Here is a 23,370-nt window from a genome sequence, read left to right as displayed (position 1 = left end):
TAACCCTAACCTCAGGTCAGTCCCTAATCATGACCTAACCTAACCCCAACCTCAGGTCAGACCCTATTCATGACCTAACCCTAACCCCAACCTCAGGTCAGACCCTAATCATGACCTAACCTAACCCCAACCTCAGGTCAGACCCTATTCATGACCTAACCCTAACCCCAACCTCAGGTCAGTCCCTAATCACCGCTCTAATCATGACCTAACCCTAACCTCAGGTCAGACCCTAATCACCGCTCTATTCATGACCTAACCCTAACCTCAGGTCAGACCCTCATCATGACCTAACCCTAACCTCAGGTCAGACCCTATTCATGACCTAACCTAACCCTAACCTCAGGTCAGTCCCTAATCATGACCTAACCTAACCCTAACCTCAGGTCAGACCCTATTCATGACCTAACCCTAACCTCAGGTCAGTCCCTAATCATGACCTAACCTAACCCCAACCTCAGGTCAGTCCCTAATCACCGCTCTAATCATGACCTAACCCTAACCTTAGGTCAGACCCTAATCACCGCTCTAATCATGACCTAACCTAACCCTAATCATGACCTAACCCTAACCTCAGGTCAGACCCTAATCACTGCTCTAATCATGACCTAACCCTAATCATGACCTAACCCTAATCTCAGGACAGACCCTAATCACCGCTCTAATCATGACCTAACCCTAATCATGACCTAACCCTAACCTCAGGTCAGACCCTAATCACCGCTCAAATCATGACCTAACCCTAACCCCAACCTCAGGTCAGACCCTAATCACCGCTCTAATCATGACCTAACCTAACCCTAATCATGACCTAACCCTAATCATGACCTAACCCTAATCATGACCTAACCCTAACCTCAGGTCAGACCCTAATCACCGCTCTAATCATGACCTAACCCTAACCCCAACATCAGGTCAGTCCCTAATCATGACCTAACCCTAACCTCAGGTCAGACCCTAATCACTGCTCTAATCATGACCTAACCCTAACCTCAGGTCAGACCCTAATCACCGCTCTAATCATGACCTAACCCTAACCCCAACCTCAGGTCAGTCCCTAATCACCGCTCTAATCATGACCTAACCCTAACCTCAGGTCAGACCCTAATCATGACCTAACCCTAACCCCAACCTCAGGTCAGACCCTAATCATGACCTAACCCTAACCCCAACCTCAGGTCAGACCCTAATCATGACCTAACCCTAACCCCAACCTCAGGTCAGACCCTAATCATGACCTAACCCTAACCCCAACCTCAGGTCAGACCCTAATCATGACCTAACCCTAACCCCAACATCAGGTCAGTCCCTAATCATGACCTAACCCTAATCATGACCTAACCCTAACCCTAACCTCAGGTCAGTCCCTAATCATGACCTAACCCTAACCCCAACATCAGGTCAGTCCCTAATCATGACCTAACCCTAATCATGACCTAACCCTTACCCTAACCTCAGGTCAGTCCCTAATCATGACCTAACCCCAACCTCAGGTCAGTCCCTAATCACCGCTCTAATCATGACCTAACCTCAGGTCAGACCCTAATCACCGCTCTAATCATGACCTAACCCTAACCCCAACCTCAGGTCAGACCCTATTCATGACCTAACCTAACCCTAACCTCAGGTCAGTCCCTAATCATGACCTAACCCTAACCCCAACCTCAGGTCAGACCCTATTCATGACCTAACCTAACCCTAACCCCAACCTCAGGTCAGTCCCTAATCAGCGCTGTAATCATGACCTAACCCTAACCTCAGGTCAGACCCTAATCATGACCTAACCCCAACCTCAGGTCAGACCCTCATCATGACCTAACCCTAACCCCAACCTCAGGTCAGGCCCTAATCATGACCTAACCTAACCCTAATCATGACCTAACCCTAACCCCAACCTCAGGTCAGACCCTCATCATGACCTAACCCCAACCTCAGGTCAGACCCTCATCATGACCTAACCCTAACCCCAACCTCAGGTCAGACCCTAACCATGACCTTACCCCATCCTCATGTCAGACCCTCATCATGACCTAACCCTAACCCCAACCTCAGGTCAGGCCCTAATCATGACCTAACCTAACCCTAATCATGACCTAACCCTAACCCCAACCTCAGGTCAGACCCTCATCATGACCTAACCCCAACCTCAGGTCAGACCCTCATCATGACCTAACCCCAACCTCAGGTCAGACCCTCATCATGACCTAACCCTAACCCCAACCTCAGGTCAGACCCTAATCATGACCTAACCCTAATCATGACCTAACCTAACCCTAATCATGACCTAACCCTAACCTCAGGTCAGACCCTCATCATGACCTAACCCTAACCCCAACCTCAGGTCAGACCCTCATCATGACCTAACCCTAACCCCAACCTCAGGTCAGACCCTCATCATGACCTAACCCTAACCCCAACCTCAGGTCAGACCCTAACCATGACCTTACCCCAACCTCAGGTCAGACCCTCATCATGACCTAACCCCAACCTCAGGTCAGACCCTAATCATGACCTAACCCCAACCTCAGGTCAGACCCTAATCATGACCTGACCCCAACCTCAGGTCAGACCCTAATCATGACCTGACCCCAACCTCAGGTCAGACCCTAATCATGACCTGACCCCAACCTCAGGTCAGACCCTCATCATGACCTAACCCTAACCCCAACCTCAGGTCAGACCCTCATCATGACCTATCCCTAACCCCAACCTCAGGTCAGACCCTAATCATGACCTAACCCCAACCTCAGGTCAGACCCTAATCATGACCTAACCCTAATCATGACCTAACCCTTACCCTAACCTCAGGTCAGTCCCTAATCATGACCTAACCCCAACCTCAGCTCAGTCCCTAATCACCGCTCTAATCATGACCTAACCCTAACCCCAACCTCAGGTCAGACCCTCATCTACCCCTTTTCCACCAAGGCAGTGCTAGAGCTAATTCAGAGCCAGAGCTAGTCCCAGTTCATAGTTGGTTCGACTGACGATCCTTCTAAGAACCGGTTTGCTTTTCCACGGGCTGAGAGCCACAACAGAGCCAGGTCTTGCGTCACTGTTTACGTCTCATCTCTCTCAGCAACGCTAGCGAGGCAGCGGCAGTGTTGCCAAGTCCGTGGTTTTGCCGCGGGCTGTTTTTTTTATGTCCGCGGGATGAAGCGACCCCAATTGTGTGATATTTAGCCCCATATTGCGAATTTTAGTAGGTAACCATGCCAAAAAACACATATTTTACCCCCAAATGTGATTTTTACTGGGGAATCCCCCCCTGGAACGCGATTTGGGCTTGTTTTGAGTAGCAATTGGGCGGGTTTGTTGTGAAAACCTGCTGGCAACCCTGGGCAGCGGGAAACACACACACACACACACACCAGGCTTGTTCGAGATGCATCGTCACTGCGCAGACCGATCCACGTATGATATAAAAAAAACGTATGAGTGAATCAAAAGCATAAGGAGTCAAATGCTCTCGCTGGACTCGTTATCATACGGCGATCGGTCTCTGTACAGCACCGCTGCGAACAAGCCTTCCATCAACAATGCAAACGTTGCGTTACTATTGATTCACATGGCTTTACGATCCTACATCTGCATCAAAACACAACGAAAACAAAGCGAATCCAACGCATTCATGCAGCTCGCCGTAATTTGTATAGATGGAGATTACAAACGAGCCGCAGCTGTTAGCTCCATTAGCTGCTATTTCAAACATGGCGGATCTCAAGTTTGTGTTCGTCTTGTTGACCCCGCCCCCAGCGCCTGACGTAATCGGTTCTTACTTCTAGCCCTGTTCTAGCCCAGCAATGTTTTGGTGCTACTTAAGAACCACTTTTCCTGGCTCGGAGCTGGAGCTTTGGGTGTGGAAACACAAAGAACCGATTTGAAACTAGGCTCTTGCTCCGATCTAGCTCTGGCTCTGCTTTGGTGGAAAAGGGGGTCATCATGACCTAACCCCAACCTCAGGTCAGACCCTAATCATGACCTAACCCCATCCTCAGGTCAGACCCTAATCATGACCTAACCCTAACCCCATCCTCAGGTCAGACCCTAATCATGACCTAACCCTAACCCCAACCTCAGGTCAGACCCTAATCATTACCTAACCCTAACCCCAACCTCAGGTCAGACCCTAATCATGACCTAACCCCAACCTCAGGTCAGACCCTAATCATGACCTAACCCTAACCTCAGGTCAGACCCTAATCATGACCTAACCCTAACCCCAACCTCAGGTCAGACCCTAATCATGACCTAACCCCATCCTCAGGTCAGACCCTAATCATGACCTAACCCTAATCATGACCTAACCCCATCCTCAGGTCAGACCCTAATCATGACCTAACCCTAACCCCAACCTCAGGTCAGACCCTAATCATGACCTAACCCTAACCCCAACCTCAGGTCAGACCCTAAACATGACCTAACCCTAACCCCAACCTCAGGTCAGACCCTAATCATGACCTAACCCTAACCTCAGGTCAGACCCTATTCATGACCTAACCCTAACCCTAACCTCAGGTCAGACCCTAATCACCGCTCTAATCATGACCTAACCCTAATCATGACCTAACCCTAACCCCAACCTCAGGTCAGACCCCAATCACCGCTCTAATCATGACCTAACCTAACCCTAATCCCAACCTCAGGTCAGACCCTAATCACCGCTCTAATCATGACCTAACCTAACCCTAATCATGACCTAACCCCAACCTCAGGTCAGACCCTAATCACTGCTCTAATCATGACCTAACCTAACCCTAATCATGACCTAACCCCAACCTCAGGTCAGACCCTAATCACCGCTCTAATCATGACCTAACCTAACCCTAATCATGACCTAACCCCAACCTCAGGTCAGACCCTAATCACCGCTCTAATCATGACCTAACCCTAACCCCAACCTCAGGTCAGACCCTAATCACCGCTCTAATCATGACCTAACCCTAACCCCAAACTCAGGTCAGACCCTAATCACCGCTCTAATCATGACCTAACCCTAACCCCAACCTCAGGTCAGACCCTAATCACCGCTCTAATCATGACCTAACCTAACCCCAACCTCAGGTCAGACCCTAATCACCGCTCTAATCATGACCTAACCCTAACCCCAAACTCAGGTCAGACCCTAATCACCGCTCTAATCATGACCTAACCCTAACCCCAACCTCAGGTCAGACCCTAATCACCGCTCTAATCATGACCTAACCTAACCCTAATCATGACCTAACCCTAACCCCAACCTCAGGTCAGACCCTAATCACCGCTCTAATCATGACCTAACCCTAATCATGACCTAACCCTAACCTTAGATCAGTCACTAATCATGTGACATGCCAGCCTTCTGCGAATGCCTGTCTGTGATTGGTCACTCACTGTAATAATGCACTGCACATTGCTCTGCTACACCAGTGTTTCCTACACCAGTGTTTCCTGCACCAGTGTTTCCTACACCGCTGTGTTGAAGATGAAGCTGTTGTTTGTTTTAGGACCAGTGAGGATCTGACTCCGCTACACATCGCCGCGTCCTGGGGCTGTTTTCAGAATCTCCGGCTACTCTTAAGGAACGGTGGAAACCCAAACCTCAAAGATCACGTAAAGCATTCAGTGCATTAACATCAGTATTGACCTGTACAGATGTAGACATTTACCTCCTAACCCTTAAGAAGTGTTTCCTGCTTTATTTCTAGGATGGGAATAAACCCTCGGATCTGGCAGAGCAGGAGGAGAACAGTAAATGTGCCAGTCTTCTCCAAGAGTATGAATCCCACACATCCAGAGAGGAACATGATGCACCCGCATTTCAGTATTGTAAGATTAGTTGTTGTTATTATCCAGTGTTTAGGATTGTTTTCAGGGGGGTGTTCGACCTCAGGAGTGGGAGTGTTAGGGATTCGTGGTGTTGTTGTTGTTGCTGAAATGACAAGAGTGAACATAAATTTGGTAAATAAATATAAACAACATTTTTTTACACATCACACATCTATTTGCAACACAACAGAGGCTGGCTTTGCTTGAGTTGTTTCTCCGGAAGAAAAAAAACCTAATTTGTGCCTGTTTAGGTTCAAATTTTTATTTGCCCTGCCAAAATTATGACTGGCCCCTCCACAAAAAAGTGATGAATAAAATAAAATAGGCCAAGTATTGTTTTTGTTGTTTTAGAGCCATGTAACCTTAATAAATAAGGTTATGAGTCTAAAAACGATTAACCTAACTCGTATAATTTTTTTATATTGTTAAAGACAGTCAGTAATAAAATAAGAACAAATAATCAAATTATATAAATACAGCAGAACAAACATGTACAAGTGAAATAAACAGTTCTGTTCATGTAGCTCTAGACTAGATCATCAGGTACAGAAATAGTAATTAAATGTAAAATGTCGCTGCATATAAATATAGATGAACCTTTATTAAAAGTTATTCAGTCAAGAGCAGTGAGTGATGTTTTCGTCTTTTGTTATCTCGATATTTATATAGCCAGTGATGATATTTTCCGGCTGTCCATGTGTTCAGTGTTGTACTGTAGGGGGCGCTGTAGCACATCTCCTGGACGAGCACAGAATCTCCTGATCTAAACACAGGCGAAGAAGCAGCAGAAACATGCAATTTTCTCAGCTTTATGCTCAAAATGTTGCTTTGTCATGAAACTTGCAACATTCAAGTGTTGATTAAAAAAGAATGTATGATTCTAGAATAAAGCAGAGGCTCTGTTGTTTCTGTTGATATATTGCATGTTCAGATGTTCACACAGATATCTTGTGGGCCATGAAACTTGTGAAGATGACCATAAATGCTGGCAGTGACTGGCAAATTTCATGTTTACGTGAAGGACATAACCGTCTATGATTACGATGATACTCAACAAGACGGGCATTGTGATATAATTGTGTGTGAGTATTCGCGCTGTGAGACGCTTGTGTTTTGCTGCTCTTCATGAGTAACTGACAGACACACTTTCTTGTCTGTGTGCGCTTGAATATTTAAATTGGCAAGGCTTAAAAATGTGCAAATGACCAACTTCCGTGAAGAAGCACTGGCCCGAGTGTCTTTCACACTGGCACCGGACCATCGGGCAGCTCTTATTGTTGACCATAATGACAAATAATGTTTGTCATTTATTCAGGGGGGGCGGGCCCCTAATATAACCAGGGGTCATCTGAGGTCATGAATCTCCTGAAACACAGGCAGTTTGTCTTCACTTCAGAACAGTTGGGAAATAAATCAAGTGTGTGTGTGTCAGATATTGGATCCGTGCAGCTTTTACAGTCTAATGTTCCTGCTAATGTCTGTGTGTTTAATGTTCATCAACAACAGACAAAGAAAATCACTCTCTGCTCTTCAGTAGATTTAACTCTATTTCTAATTAATACATTGACGACTATATTTGTTCTTTTGTTATTATTATTTATCTCACTGGAAAGCTGTATTTGTTCATCTCTGAGCTGTTCCTAATCCTCTCGGAGAGAGTGAATGGAATATGTTGCCAATAAATAAAGAGTTGTCAGTTCATGATACGGCCTTGTCTCTTAATTCTAATGCTTAACACAGGCCTACATTATTATTAAGAACAGCTAAATAACCCCCGGGTCTGTTTGAAGCCTTCTTTATATCATGTAGTATTATTTATTTCAGTGATCAGTGATCGGCCCTAAAAATCCTGATAGGAGCACCATTACAAAACATGTGAAGGGTTAGCGCAGGAACTGCTGTTTTAAAAGAAATGTTCATCAAAGCCAAAGATAATACTTTGTTTGGAGAACATTATATCATAATATTCTGTCTTCTTCCTTTTTTCTAGCAATCCTTTCTGGCCAGTCCATGAGTGAGCGTTCGTTCAGTCCAGAAGGGTCGATGCTGATTCCTCCGGGAGCAGAACCGCTGAGCAGCACACGCCTGTCCTGCTTCTCCAGTGGGAAACCCGTCCTCAGAGAAGCCCAGGCGTTCTGGCTCTCAGATATCTCAGATCTGGAGTCTTGGAATAATGGTGACGTTTGTAAAGACTCACCCATATTGTCTAGTACTTGTCTTTCTGTGGTGGACAGTAAGAACGCTCCAGGGGTAACATCTGAACATCAGCCTCAAGCCGCAGACCCAGTCCCTGTTGGTTCTCAACAGCAGAACCGGAAGAGTGTCACCTTCAGAGGAACTATTGATTATTTGCCCATTATCGGACAAGAGCAGTTGTCTCTCGATCAGTCTAGTGATCTTACATTAGATCTTTCTCAATACCCTGATTTTATAGATACCAAACGCATGGCTACTGTGTTACAGAATCAGGGAATCGATGTCACGTATCCCGACGATGTATTCATTTTTTCCAAAGGAGTCGACACATTTGAAGATGAATTTGATAAGACTGTTGTGGGGCCTGTACCACTTGATGATGATGATGATGATGATGATGATGATGATGAATTTAAGAGCATCGTTCAGCCCCTCGTCAGTAGTGGCTCTAGCGAGTACAACAGCTGTGGAAGTGACCCGTACCAGAGCCCAAACGAAGGCTCTGTGGAGAATGGGTTGGCCAGTACTGAAGACAATGGCAATCCACCTGTGACCAAACCCTGTGCCCAGAAATCCCAGTCGACTTTAGGGCAGAGAAATCAACGCCTTTCCGTTGTTGGAGATGGAAACGCACAACTGCCAGGAGTCAGGAGTCATACTGAACAAACCAGTTTATCCGCAGCTGGTAAGGTCGAGGTGGCCAGTACTGAAACTGATACTCCAAGTCCATTTGTCACTGGGAGAACAAGGTCCAGATTGAGTCGTCACTCAGAGAGAATGAGCCAAAGGCTCTCCTCCTTACAAACCAGCCTCTTTGAACAGACACTTCCCACCGCTTCCCGTTTGCGACGCAACACAATAAAGTCGCCATATGGTGCATTAAAGCACAGTCTTGATGAAGACGGCTTCAGTGGAGAGAGCAAAATGGAGGATGTTGACTCTCAGTTGAGCTCTCTGAAGTTATCTGAGAGCTCAGATGGCCAAAGCCAAGCGGACACGCAGATGTTATCCGAGAGCATGGCTGACACGGTCATCATTTCTGAAAGGACTGATGAATCACAGATGGAAACGAGTGTCAGTGAGGCTGGTAATAAGGTGATCCCTCATGGTTGTTACAAAGAACTAGTGGAACATTTGACTGATATGCAAGATGTGAAAAAAAGCACAACAGGAAGGCCACAGGTCATCCGTACAGCTGAGGAAGAGTCCTGTGTTCAGTGTGGGTTTACTTCTCAAGGGTCTTTGCCCTTTCAGGTGAATAACTCAGAATGTCCCTCCACTTTGATGTACGATTCCCCAAAAGCACAGAAGAACCTGTGTGCTACTCCGGGGCGCTCTGGATGTACACCTCGCTTTAGCATGAGCCGACTATCCGGCCACTCGCGACAGACACTGGCAACCCTTGGACAGCCTTCAACTACTGACACAGATGAGCCTGTGGAATACCTTTATACTGATACCGAAGAGGGCCATGAACTCATTGAGACCCGTGTTCCCCCAACGGCCAGTACCTCCTTCAGCTCTAGCATGAGCATCAATAGCTCTGAAGACACTCTTCTTTATGATTGGCGCTCCCTTCAGCTCGGGTCTGCAAGTCCAGATCGTAGCACAGAAAGCAGTCGCCCCAAACAGGACGATGATGTTGGAGTAAGTGGCCTAACCGACAAGGCCCTCAGAAACAAGTTAATCGAAATGGGAGAAGATCCAGGACCCATAAACAGTCATACCCGTCCTCTGTATGTGCAGAAGCTGAAGAGATCCCTTCAGAATAAGTCACGCCGACAGAAATCCATCCCTCTGAGCCCCACCAATTTCAGTGGTAAGTACACAAAATAAAATGCATAACAAAGGACATAAAGCCAAGGTACTCAACAGGTGACCATCTGGCCCATGAGCTTCTATGTGGTTTTATTATAATTGGCCCTCAAAGGCCATTAATCAGGCAGCGTGCTTTTAACCCTCTGGGGCTCTTCGGTCATTTCTGACCCTAATTTTTTAAAATAAAAAATTGTAGCTTCATCGCAATAGTCCGAAACTTGGTGACTTTATTGGTACTTGGTATATGAACACCCAATAAAAATGGGGACAGGATTTGAAAAGTCTAAGTGGTCGTAAAAAAAAAGTCACACTCAGGACCTTCGGGTCGAAAATGACATAGGAAATGAATGGGAAATTTGCAAAAATATGAAAATACAGAGTTTTTTTGTGCATACAATCTACAAATCAGCCAGGATGCAGAAAAAAAGGACTCAACAGTGAAGAGGTGAATCTCTAAAACATCAAGAGTGCAAAACAGACTAAAAACACTCTCACAAAAACACAATTAGCTTTTGGAATGGCACGCGTTAATTTGTGTGTGCATGTGTTTTTGTGTGTATAAGTGTGTGTGTGAGTTTTTTTTGTCTGTTTTGCACTCTGTTGATTCACCCCTTCACTGTTGAGTCCTTTTTTTCTGAATCCTGGCTGATTTGTAGATTGTATGCACAATAAAAACTAATTTACCACTCATTTCCTATGGCGGTCATTTTTGACCCGAAGGTCCTGAGTGTGACAATTTTTTTTTTTATGACCACTTAGACGATTTTAAATTTTTTTTTATAAAACGCAAGATCCACTATAGTGGTAAAAATGTGCTATTGCATGATAAAAATGCTCAATGTGTCCACCGGATGGCACCGATCTCATTTAAAAAATTGCTTTCATGAAGCCTAGGCTTGACTCTAAAATGAAAAACAGCTTTAATAAAAAAAAAAACATTATATATATATATATATATATATAATATACATTTATTATATTCAATGGGAAAAAATGGGTCATAATTATTGCATAAATATTAATTATTAATCATAAAATTATCTCAAAGCACCAAAGAAGAAAAGAAAAAATATTATTGAACAAAAATATATTTAATTGATTTTACTCAAATCTTTTTTATCTTAATCCCGCCCTCCGGGTCATTTTTGATCAGAAGGTCCTGAGTGTGACCCATAAATGAAGAACCCCAGAGAGTTAATTTTTGTGTCTCATAAAATACGCTAATTGGCTATTTGCCATTCTCATGGAGAACATGAAGTAGATCTGCACGTCTCTGATCAGACAACTAAAGAAAAATAACATGTAATGTACAAGATGGTGACCATGGCTAACCTCTGAACCATCAGTGTAGTCCATAGTGGGAAAATACCACAATTTATTTCTTATCAATGTTTCATTATGTCGCAGCTCTCAATTGACCCTTCGCTAAGCCACGCCCGAAAACCGCCACAGGCCAATCGTGGCTTAGCAACCGTAACTAGGTGTGGAAGGTCTGTCAAGCTTTCGAGCGAGGGAAAGCGTTGTGCTTATGGATTGTGCAAATCTGATACTCGGTATCCTAAAAGGTAAAAGTAGTAGCTAACTTGCGTGAAATAATTCAGTGTAACTTTACCGAAGATTCTTATTGGGGAAAATGATTTTACAGTGCAAAATGCCCATCAGATTGTTGTGGATCAAGCAGTGTGGGATAATATATATATAATATCTAGGGCTGTCAAAAGATTAATCGCGATTAATCACATCCAAAATAAAAGTTTGTGTTTACATAATATATGTGTGTGTACTCTGTTAATTATTATTTATATATAAATACACACACAAGCATGTATATATTTAAGAAAAAAATATTATTTTTATATGTAAAACATTTATATTTATATATATATTATTGATTATATAAATGTATATACAATATATACATGCAAATATTTCTTAAATATATACATGAATGTGTGTATTTTATATATAAATAATTAACACGTATAGTAATATAGTACATAGTAAAATAGTACACACACATATATTATGTAAACACAAACTATTATTTTGGATGCGATTAAACTTTTGACAGCCCTAATAATATATAATATAAGCGGGAGAATGTTATTGTTATTAATGTTAATATAATTTCACTGACCCTGCTGTGCGTGAGCTTAGCTGTTCCTCAATGTGTGTGTTTCCCATTTGAATGTCAGCGTATATTTCACCTGTTCGCCAAAAATGACTGATTCTCTTGGGAATGTCTGACACTGGCGCACACACACTGTAATAGACGTGCGTAGCAACAGTAACTAAGGAGGGCGGGCTTAGCGAAGGGCTAATTCTCAATTGTGGGAAAGTTACAAATAACTTAGAAATTGACATAAAGTCAGGATTAAATAAGATAAAAAGTTGAAAATATGACAAGGTTGCAGTGGAGTTAGACAACTAAACAAAATAACACCTAATTTACTAGAGCTTCTGACAAAATGTTAATTACTGCAGTCTATTTAAAATGTTGAATTAATCTAGCCTGGGAAAACCCAGACAACTTCCGGCAAATTTAGATTTGCTCTGCAAGTAGTCTGGCAAAGAGTCCATTCAAACCCATTTCTAAACCCTAGAAATCGCGGCACCAATTAGAAACGTTAGGGCGGCTTTACACGATGACGACAGCGCAGCGACAGTGAAGCAGATTTGCCGCTACTGTGGAGCATCACTCGTTCGAATCAGCTATCGCGTCTGTTTTAAGCGTTTTAAACTTTTCCTTTTCGTTAAAACCCGAGCAAAGAACAACACTCGAAGCCTTTATATCTAAAAAAGATGTTATCGCTGCCTTACCGACTGGATTCGGCAAAAGTCTGATACCAGCTTGGCCCTTTGGTGGCTAAACGAATGGGTCTTAGCGAGAGTCCTCTGGTAGTGTTAATGTTTTACAAAATATAGTTTTAAGTCCTTTTCAGGAGTGAATGAAGTTGTTTAAAGCTCAAATCTGTGGTTTATTTATAAAGAGAGCGCCTTTTTTAAAATTTGATCTGCCGTTTTCGGAGTTGTGAGCTCCAGTGGACCAGCGGCGCTCAATCGCTCATTGAGCCCACGAGAGGCGCCTTTCCTCGGCCAGTCCTTCTGCCGTCTGCCGCTGGCTCTGAAGTCTCTGCAGTGGTTAAACCGTCTCGTCTTGTGTAGATCTAACGGCTGATCTTTGCTCTCATTAATCTATAATTTGTTCCCTGACAGATCGTTTTGTCTGAGGGCAAAGTGAAGTTTCATAACTTTATATTTTTAAGATATTAAACTTTACCGTTGTAGTCTCCTATCGCTGACTTTGACTGAATTGCTTTATTTATTGTATAGCTTCTTATACCTTTTACTTATACTTTTATAATTGCTATTGATGATCACACATAAACTGACATTTAACAAAAAGAGACTGGGTTGTGTTTTGTGTCATATTTAATTTATTACTGTGATAATCATAGCCTATATTATGTGTGTGTTTTTTTTAAATGTAAACGAAAAGAGGCTGGGTTTTTTATATTTCGTTTTGTTATAAACATGCATTGAAGATAATATGCATTGCGTGCACTACATATACAAATATATACTGAGTGATACTATCAAGAGCATAGTAAGCGGACTAGTGTCCTCCCGTCCTCGGGAGTTCGTTCTCCGGAGTCAAACTTGGTAAGTCACGGACGCAAGTCAGAAGTTCGCGTACGAAATATGTCATAAAACACCACTGCCTCATTTCATAAAAAAATAAAAATTAAACATAATAATAATAATAGCCACACGAATGTGGTTCAGGCAACGCGTAGCTAGGCCTACATTGATTATCTTATATATTTATAATAAAACGAAGTATAAAACACCCTGCCTCTTTTCGTTTACATTTTAAAAATAATATATTAAACATTAATATGTGGTTTAGGTAAGGTGACCAGATTTCTGAAATGGAAACCGGGGACATTTCCTATTTGAGAACACAAGTACAGACAAGAACGCATATTGAGAAACGGCCAGCTGATAGTCTCAGATGTTTCTCCGTCGCTCTGCATATGTCATCTCCCTCATCGCTCTGATTGGTTTGAGGTCTATCCAATTGTGCCGAGAGGCATTTGAGCGACGCCCGTTGGTGACGCCCCTTTGGAAATGATTTGTCTATGAAGCTTTGCCAGACCATAACTCAGTTACTACTGAGAATGGTCTGGTTTTAACCAGGCTAGAATTAATCAGGATGTGAATGAAAGATTCAATGACTCTCTCATGAAGGCTTCCAGGATTCGTCGTGTTAAAGAATCTGTTGAATGAATGATTCGGTGACACCGTTTGAACAGTGGCCACCTGAAACCCTAACCCCATCAACGTTACAGTTAATACAAATGGGTTAGGCTTAATATTTTGGTGCTGATAAATAATTGTAAAGAGTTGGGGTTCCTCTGGTATAAAGCGTGGATGATCAGTGCAAGCTTGTCCTGCTTGATCAGCTGTTTGTGTGTCCGCTGCAGGTTACAGCCCAGAACTGGAACATGCGCTTCACAGGTTTCTGCTTCCCAGCTGTCAGGCAGATGAGCTGGCTCTCTGTGAGCAGTTCGATAAGCCAGATCAGAATAAGAGATGGCGGGAGGGCTTCATCAAGTCCAGCTTTAACTACCTCCTGCTTGACCCACGGTATCAAACATGTTGCCTTTTTTTTACAATCAATGTTCCTTTTTATTGCTTACTAACATTTTCTCCCACTGCTGTTTCATAGAGTGACAAAGAATCTGCCCTATCGCAGTCAGTCCATGATCCCTAAAGAATGTTTCCAGACGTTCATCAATGCGGTTTTCTATGTGGGGAAGGGCAAGCGCTCCAGACCGTACAGTCATCTCTACGAAGCGCTGGAATATTTCAAAGGAGACAAGACCTCCAAGGTCAGATTCATTACACTTTTGTGTCATATTTAGTCGATGAATTAACTGGAAAAAACCTAGGTGTCCGTTCAAAAGTTGTATCAAAACAATAATATTGTGAATGTATATTATTATTATTATTCATTTTAAATGTAATTTATGTATTTAAAAATAAATGTTACAGTCCCTGGTCTAGGTCAGGGTGTGACATAAATGACAAAACAATTTTACAAATAGGGTTTGGAAAAAGGGTTAGGGCTTCTTTCAAAAAGGAAAGAAAAACGTTTGGAAGCAAACCTTCAGGGTTGAGCCAATGCCAAAACAATAAACAAACATTAACTACCCACAAAACCCTTCCTTCCCTACAAACAGACAAAAGAAACAAAACATTCAGTGAAATACCCGTCTCCTTATCTATCCATAAACAGGAGAAAAAGTGAAGGCCTTTTGTCCTGCAAAAAATAAATAAAAATAATAGTAAGTAACTAGAATGTACATTTCCTGAAGAAAAGGTGAGTGGTGCTTGCCGTGGCAAAAAAAATCCACTCGGATGCTAGGTTGGGTGTACTGGTTAGTCACCTGAAACAAAAGAGCCCACCCTCATGTCTGTACAATGTTCTGGAGCTGAAATATGGCTTCTTTATATTGCAATACGGTTGCTAGGGTACTCTAAATGGTTGCTAGGGTGTGGCTATAGAGTTTATGGGGTGATATTTAAAGACTATTTGCCAGTCTGAGTCAAAAGAGCCCAACTCTGTATTTCTACAATGCTCTCGTGCTGAGATATGGCTTGTTAATAGAGACAGAGCGACACGCCCCATAATCTGAAGACCATGCCCACCGGGGGGAAAACAATCGAACGCTCTCCATTGACTTTGCATTGCGTGAGGCTGCATCCTTGTAATTTCGGACTTATTACAAAAAACTGAACAATGTATAAAAGCTGATATGTGACAAAGTGTACAGCAAACAAGCTAAACAAAACCCAGAAGCAAAAACCCAGACGTTTTTATAAGCTGTTGACCCAAAAAACGAGCGTTTAAGGACAAAAAAGTGGATTCAGGCCATTGAGACAGAGCGCGCGGGTCATATTACACTGAGATCTACGGCAACTAGAGGGAACGTAATCAGAGACAGTAAATATAATATATAAAACGGACATTTGGATATTTGACTTAACAGTGACAAAATGTTTACTGCACACATACACACACTGAGACACACTGAGTGTCAGGATCCCAAAATTGACCCATTCTTCCTGCTGAAGCATCACTTCGTATTGCCTGTATCCACTTTTATCTTCTTAAACGCTCGTTTTTTTGGGTCGACAGCTTATAAAAACTTATTTCTGTGTTTTTTAGCTTGTTTGCTGTACACCTTGTCACATATCAGCTTTTAGACATTGTTCTGTTTTTTGTTATTAAGTCCGAAATGACAATGAGGCAGCCTCACGCAATGCAAAGTCAATGGAGAGCGTTGGATTGTCCCCCCCCCCCCCCCCCCGGTGTGGGCGTGGCCTAAATACGCTCTGTCTCTATGTTGATATATGGTTGCTAGGGTGGTGTAAATGGTTGCTAGGGTGTGTCTATACAGTTTATGAGGTGATATTTAAAGACTATTTGCCAGTTTGAGTCAAAAGAGCCCAACTCTGTATTTCTACAATGCTCTGGTGCTCAGATATGGCTTGTTAATGTTGATATATGGTTGCTAGGGTGGTGTAAATGGTTGCTAGGGAGTGGCTATGAAGTTGTTTTGTCACTACTTATTGTCCGCTTGATAGGCCGATTCATATGAGACCAGCCCCAAGTCTCTGTGATGTTCTGATGCGGAGATATGATCACACAAACCTCTTCTCAATGTTAAGTCTATGGGGACTTATCATGCTAACACAATTAGCATTTTGCTAGCACAATGCTAACATGATTTGCATGTTGTTAGCATGATGATAACATGATTAGCATGTTGTTACCATAATGTTCGCATGATGTTAGCATGATGAGCATGATGTTAACATGATTAGCATGTTACTAGCATTATGCTAACACGATTAACATGATGTTAGCATAATGCTAAAATTTGGGGGAAGAAACGAGAATTTTGATACTATTATACATGCACTATATGTTGTGGAGTAATCACACCCGTGTCGTATAACAATGAACAATATTGGGATGCAATAGATTTAATTTAGGCTTCTATTAATGTAGAATCATGCATGAAATATGGAAGGTTAGCTCAGAAACAGAAGCTCAGTTCGTGACGTGAGGACAAACCTCGTCCGTTTTCAGCTTCCGTTGGCCATGTTTGATGTTCTCCATTAAACTGCCTTTCAAATGGAGTACTTTCCCAATGTTTTTATCAGCTTTTTGAAGCGTGAAAGGTTTGGGGAATGAAATGAAAAATCTCCTAAAATGAGTAAACGATGACAGTCTCTTTACTCTTTACTTTACTTTAAAAAAGAAGTGATTTCTAAATTTACTTTGACTTGTATTTCATTGCAGACAATATGAACACAAAATATTTCATGTTTTGTCTGGTCAACTTCATGTCATTTGTAAATATGCATCCTTTCCTGTCATTCAGACCTGCAACACATTTCAAAAAAAGTTGGGACAGGAGCAGTTTAGGGCTAGTAATGAGGTAAAATGGTTAAATAATGATGTGATCTGAAACAGGTGATGTCAACAGGTGATTGTAATTATGATTTGGTACAAAAGCAGCATCCAAGAAAGGTCTAATCCTTTAGGAGCAAAGATGGGCCGAGGATCGCCAGTTTGCCAACAAATACGTGAGAAAATTATTGAAATGTTTAAAAACAATGTTCCTCAAAGAAAGATAGGAAGAGATTTGGATATTTCACATTCAACAGTGCATAACATAATTAAAAGATTCAAGGAATCTGGAGGAATTTCAGTGCGTAAAGGACAAGGGCGCAAGCCTAAGCTGAACAACCGTGATCTCCGATCCCTCAGGCGGCACTGCATCAAGAATCGTCATCATCTAGAAGCCATATCACCACATGGGCTCAGGACTACTTTGGCAAACCTTTGTCAAGTACCACAATACGTAGTTACATCCACAAATGCCAGTTAAACTGTACTGTGCCAAAAGGAAGCCCTATGTTAACAGTGTCCAGAAGCGCCGTCGACTTCTCTGGGCTCGAGGCATCTGGGATGGACCATCACACAGTGGAAACGTGTACTGTGCTCAGATGAAGCAGTATTTCAGGTATTTTTTGGGAGGAATGGACGCCGTGTGCTCCGGACCAAAGAAGAAAAGGATCATCCAGACTGTTACCAGCAACAAGTCCAGAAGCCAGGGTGTGTCATGGTATGGGGTTGTGTCAGTGCCCTTGGCAAAGGTAACTTGCACTTCTGTGAAGGCTCCATTAATGCTGAAAAGTACAGAGAGATTTTGGAGCATAATATGCTGCCTTCAAGAAGACATCTTTTCCAGGGACGTCCATGCGTATTTCAACAAGACAATGCAAAAGCACATTCTGCACACATTCTGCAGTCCTGGCTGCGGAGGAAGAGGGTTCGGGTACTTGACTGGCCTGCCTCAGTCCCGACCTGTCTCCAATAGAGAATGTGGACAACGAAGACCCCGAACTGTTGCCCACCTTAAGACTTGTTTGCAGGAAGAATGGGACAAAATTACACCTGAAACACTTCATCACTTGGTGTCTTCAGTCCCTAAACGTCTTTTAAGTGTTGTGAAAAGGAATGGCAACATTACAAAGTGGTAAATGCTTTACTGTCCCAACTTTTTTTGAAATGTGTTGCAGGTCTGAATGACAGGAAAGGATGCATATTTACAAATGACATGAAGTTGACCAGACAAAACATGAAATATTTTGTGTTCATATTGTCTGCAATGAAATACAAGTCAAAGTAAATTTAGAAATCACTTCTTTTTTTTTTTTTGCGTTTTCCATACTGTCCCAACTTTTTCTGATTTGGGGTTGTATTTAACCTGGGTCATTTATGCAGTAGAAATGTGTATTATTTTTGAGTTTGGTGCCTTCTAGACTGAGAAAAGACAGAAAATGTATTTTTGTCTCGTGGATGAAAGACAACAACTCCCAGAATGCACTTGCTTCGCTGCCCTTCGCAAGGATGTTACACCGTCGTTTTCATCTTCATAGTAATACAATCATTTCGTTCAGTTAGAGAATAAACACTACAATTAAAAACTGAACGTGTCTTTTTTTAAACAAAGTGTGTGTAAGCCGAACAAGAGTCATGTGACAGACCCAGCAGTGTCAGATTTCATTCATCACGAAGAGCTAAGCAGAGCTGAGGGAACGTTAAGCTCCAGTCTGGCACGTTTTCAGATCAAATATGGAAGCTAAACTATCACAGGAATTCATTGAAGAGTTGAAACACTCACTTTACTCTGCACCGCTCCGTTATGAATGTCCGTGTGGCCGCCTGTGTCTCATTCTGTGGGTGCTTCTCAATATCCCTCCTCGTTTCCTCGCTCCTCCGTCCTCCATCCTATGATCCGGAAACGGACTGAGCTCAGCCATCTTGTAGGACATCTCAATTCTCTAATTGCATCTCGAAGAGGCGAGGATGGAGGAGGCGAGGATGGAGGAGTGAGGAGGCTTCCTGAGGAGTCATGAGCGAGGATTCTCCTCCCCCTTCACATCTTGCCACAGTTTATTGATACAAATGTATGTCAAATAAGAACAACTGACAGTTGCAGAAATATCAAAGCACAAGAAAATTAAAGAAACAAACTGTAATACTATAAACAACAAATAAAAAGCAGTTAAAAACTGGGAATAAATAGTTGTTATTAATAACTGGTAATATTAAATAAAATATGGACAAATGTGGTATTTTGTAGGGGTTGAAACCATTACAATATAAATAGTTATCTCAAATCTTCAAGAATCCCGATGTGCAAACTAAATCCAGCGGTGTAGAGTCATTATTTGATTTTACGCTTTGAAGTGACGCTAAAGGGGGCGCGGATATATCATTTCACATGATTAAATTCCTCCGTCCTCGCGTCTTTTCCTTGTGTCCTTCCCTCGCATCCTGAAGGGGTGGAGATAAGACGCAAGGAAAGGAAACGAGGATGCATAAATAAGAATTGAGAAGCACCCTGTGTGTGAGATCTCTCCCCTATGGGCGGATGATAACATGCGGAACAGCTCCATCTAGTGGCTGTAGTCTTTAGCCTCTGGACAAAACATCCTCAGATGACGCAAAATGACGATATTTGCGTCATCGGAGGAATTTTTCCAGAAATAAAATGCATAATTCTCTCGTTTCAGGGGGACATGAGGGGGGAAAGTACCATCATTCAAATATACTACAGGGTTAAAGGGTTAGTTCACCCAAAAATGTAAATTGTGTCATTAATGACTGAGCCTCATGTGGTTGGACACCCGTCAGACCTCCGTTCATCTTCAGACACAAATGAAGATATTTTAGTGTAAATCTGATGCTCTGAAAGGCCTCCATTGGCTCAACTTTACACTCTCAAGACCCTTAAAAGACACTAAAGACTAAAGTTACAAAGTCCATCTCACTACAGCGGCTCTACAATAACTTTATGAAGACGAGAATAGTTTCTGTGCGCAAAAAAACCCTAAATAACGACTTCTATAGTGATGACGATTTCAAAACACGGAATCATGAAGCTTCGAAGCGTTATGAATCAGTGAGCCGAATCAGCAGTTTGGCGGTTTGACACGCGATCCGAATCATGATTCGACTCACTGATTCATAACGCTCTGAACCGCTGATTCCACTCACTGATTCATAACGCTCTGAACCGTTGAATCGACTCACTGATTCATAACGCTCTGAACCGCTGAATCGACTCACTGATTCATAACGCTCTGAACCACTGAATCCACTCACTGATTCATAACGCTCTGAACCACTGAATCGACTCACTGATTCATAACGCTTCGAAGCTTCATGAGGCCGTGTTTTGAAATTGTCATCTCTATATAAGTCGTTATTTAGGGTTTTTTTGCGCACAAAAACTATTCTCGTCTTCATAAAGTTATTGTAGAGCCGCTGTAGTGAGATGGACTTTGTAACTTTAGTCTTTAGTGTCTTTTAAGGGTCTTGAGAGTGTAAAGTTGAGCCAATGGAGGCCTTTCAGAGCATCAGATTTACACTAAAATATCTTCATTTGTGTCTGAAGATGAACGGAGGTCTGACGGGTGTCCAACCACATGAGGCTCAGTCATTAATGACACAATTTACATTTTTGGGTGAACTAACCCTTTAATACTGACACAAAGCCTAATGCTAAATCACTGAAGTGACCCTTTAATATGAATAATAAATGCTCTGATGGTGTTTTCCAGAAACTCTGCTCAAAGGTGCAGCACATCCTGCAGGTGTGGAGCGCTGGGCATGGAGTGATATCCCTGCACTGTTTCCAGAACGTCATCGCTGTGGAGGCGTACACACGCGAGGCTTGCATGGTGGATGCCATTGGTAAAGAGATCTGAACTTGGCTGCTTGGAGAGTTATAAATGTTTTAATGTCTAAGGGCGCTTTCACACCTGCCTTGTTTGGTCCGGATTTTCGGACTTTTCAGTCTGGTCCGAATCAAAATTACAGGTGTGAAACCTCCCCGTACCACGGGCCGGAACAAACAGACGAAATTTGGTCCGACGAAAAGAGGCCAGATCAAACTGAACAAAGGTTCGGTTCGTTTCTAGTGTGAAAGCATTTTCTGTACGGTTCAGACTTTCAGAACATTTACAGGAAGTTCCTGTTTATGTTTAAATATTATAATGTTATTTTTAAATTTCATCTCGGCTACATTGATTATGAAAAGTGAAAAGATGCGCAATGTCAGAAGACAGAAGGTCAGAAATGATTTCGAAAGAAATTTTGCATGATTTTGCGTAGAAAGCCTTTCTTTAATGTGAATTTTGTTTTGTATAAATTGTATCTTAATTTTAATCAATGTTTAATCAGATAATTGCCTGGATTTAATAAATAAGAAGCAAATAGTCTACAGCAGACAATAATCGTGGGAGCGATCACATGCTTTACACATGAACTGGAGCGCGTCTCAAATTAACTGAAACTCAGCAGATACTCGTCTCACAAACATGAGAAATATGTGTATATAAAGCTTGAAATGTCCACTTTTAAACGTAACGAAAAGAAAATAGTCCAGCAATGCCAATGTGCACTGTTCAATAGTGGCAACCGTTCATTCACTCTTGTCAAAGACGCTGACGTCAGACGCACGTCTGTTTACAAACCAATCAGAGTCCAGATGCCGCCCACAGAGATGAAGACGAGTGGACTCAAGTGTGTCATATTCAGTTCTTCAGTGCACTCGCATAATTGCAATGTGAAACCAAACCAAAACTAACCGAATGTATAAAATGTATCAAAACATGAACTTCGGTTCGGACCTTGGTGCGGACTCTCAGGTGTGAAAACATCCTAAGTTGTTGATGTGGTGCTCTTTTATCAGGGCTGAAGATGCTCACTAACCAGAAACGAGGAGACTACTACGGCGTTGTGTCGACGTGGCCTGTGCGGAGGAAGCGTGAGTTAGGCGTTCACCTGCTCTATCGGGCGATGCAGATCTTCTTAGCTGAAGGAGAACGCCAGCTCCGGCCCGCCGACATCAGATGAACCGCAGACACTGGGGCTGAACACTCAGAGAGGATATCACACCTGTGTGCTTCTGCTTACTAGTCCAAAAACATTGACATATTGCTGTTGTAATATCAATAAACATCAGCACGTTATCATTGGATGAGTTCCAGAGAAATGATTACTGTGAGAAATCAGCCATTTAAAAAATCCAAACCTCAGAAGATCAGCAGTTCAAATTTTATTAAATGTTTCTTTTTTAATCTTTTTTTAAACTTATTGCAATGATTATTAATGCAAAAAAATGAGCAACATGCAGCGGTAGATTTCTATTTTTTTATTTCATATGTCATTACATAAATCATTGACAGTCATTAAATCTTACCCATTCTGTGGAAATAGGTCTTCGATATAAATCTGTAAAATCTGTCTTTTTTAGTTTTTGTAAGAAATGTGTGCTAGAGCCGATTGTTAGTTGTTTATACTTTTTTAGAAAGAATTCATTCATTGCATAAATAAAAAAGTGAAAGAATATTCTGAAAATCTGTCATTTGCTTCATCTTAAGTGACTTGCATTCATTTTAATGTATACGTTTTTATCATTTCATGTTCTAACCCTAACACTATAAATCTATTCACGGTCATTTTAGACCAACTTCTCTAACAGACAACATCTGGAACATTACTGTCTTAATGCTAAATAAATAATGAATGATTCAAAACTCATTTTAAAAAAGAGAAAGCTCAAATCACCCAACAGTGGCAGTATTGAGCATCACTGTATCAAATATACGTTTTTTATTTATTTCTGAAACTATGGCTCCATTTCTCAAACCCACACACACAAGATGCAGAACGTCACACATCTCTTGCAAAAGCAAACACTTTATTCAATTTTTTTAACTCTTCTAAAAAATTCTGTAATAGAATTGTGCTCACTGCATGATGTTTAGACTATTTGAACTGTAGCCAAAGTCTGTACAAACAAGATCTCATCCTGGTTAAGGAAGACGTGTAATGTAACGCTGATTCTTTATAGCTCCGTAATCTGAGACTTATGTAAATAGGCCTAAGTGTTT

The 23,370-nt window shown here is 42.1% G+C and overlaps 1 protein-coding gene across 1 annotated transcript in view; it reads left to right on the top strand.

Annotated features, from left to right (window-relative positions):
• Positions 1 to 22,839, top strand: part of LOC307133730 (uncharacterized protein) — a 25,338-nt gene extending 2,499 nt beyond the window's left edge. The window contains exons 3-9 of the mRNA XM_079828955.1: positions 5,487 to 5,592; positions 5,688 to 5,808; positions 7,799 to 9,823; positions 14,310 to 14,472; positions 14,555 to 14,717; positions 21,034 to 21,166; positions 22,167 to 22,839. Of these exons, the coding sequence (XP_079685081.1) occupies positions 5,487 to 5,592; positions 5,688 to 5,808; positions 7,799 to 9,823; positions 14,310 to 14,472; positions 14,555 to 14,717; positions 21,034 to 21,166; positions 22,167 to 22,330 (2,875 nt within the window). The 3' untranslated portion in view covers positions 22,331 to 22,839. The remainder of the gene's footprint in view (positions 1 to 5,486; positions 5,593 to 5,687; positions 5,809 to 7,798; positions 9,824 to 14,309; positions 14,473 to 14,554; positions 14,718 to 21,033; positions 21,167 to 22,166) is intronic.
• The last annotated feature ends 531 nt before the right edge of the window (positions 22,840 to 23,370 follow it).

The sequence above is a fragment of the Gobio gobio genome (assembly GCF_949357685.1).
Source record: "Gobio gobio genome assembly, chromosome: 11".
NCBI lineage: Eukaryota > Metazoa > Chordata > Actinopteri > Cypriniformes > Gobionidae > Gobio > Gobio gobio.
The sequence above is the reverse complement of the archived record's forward strand: the minus strand, read 5'-3'. Positions and strand labels throughout refer to the sequence as shown.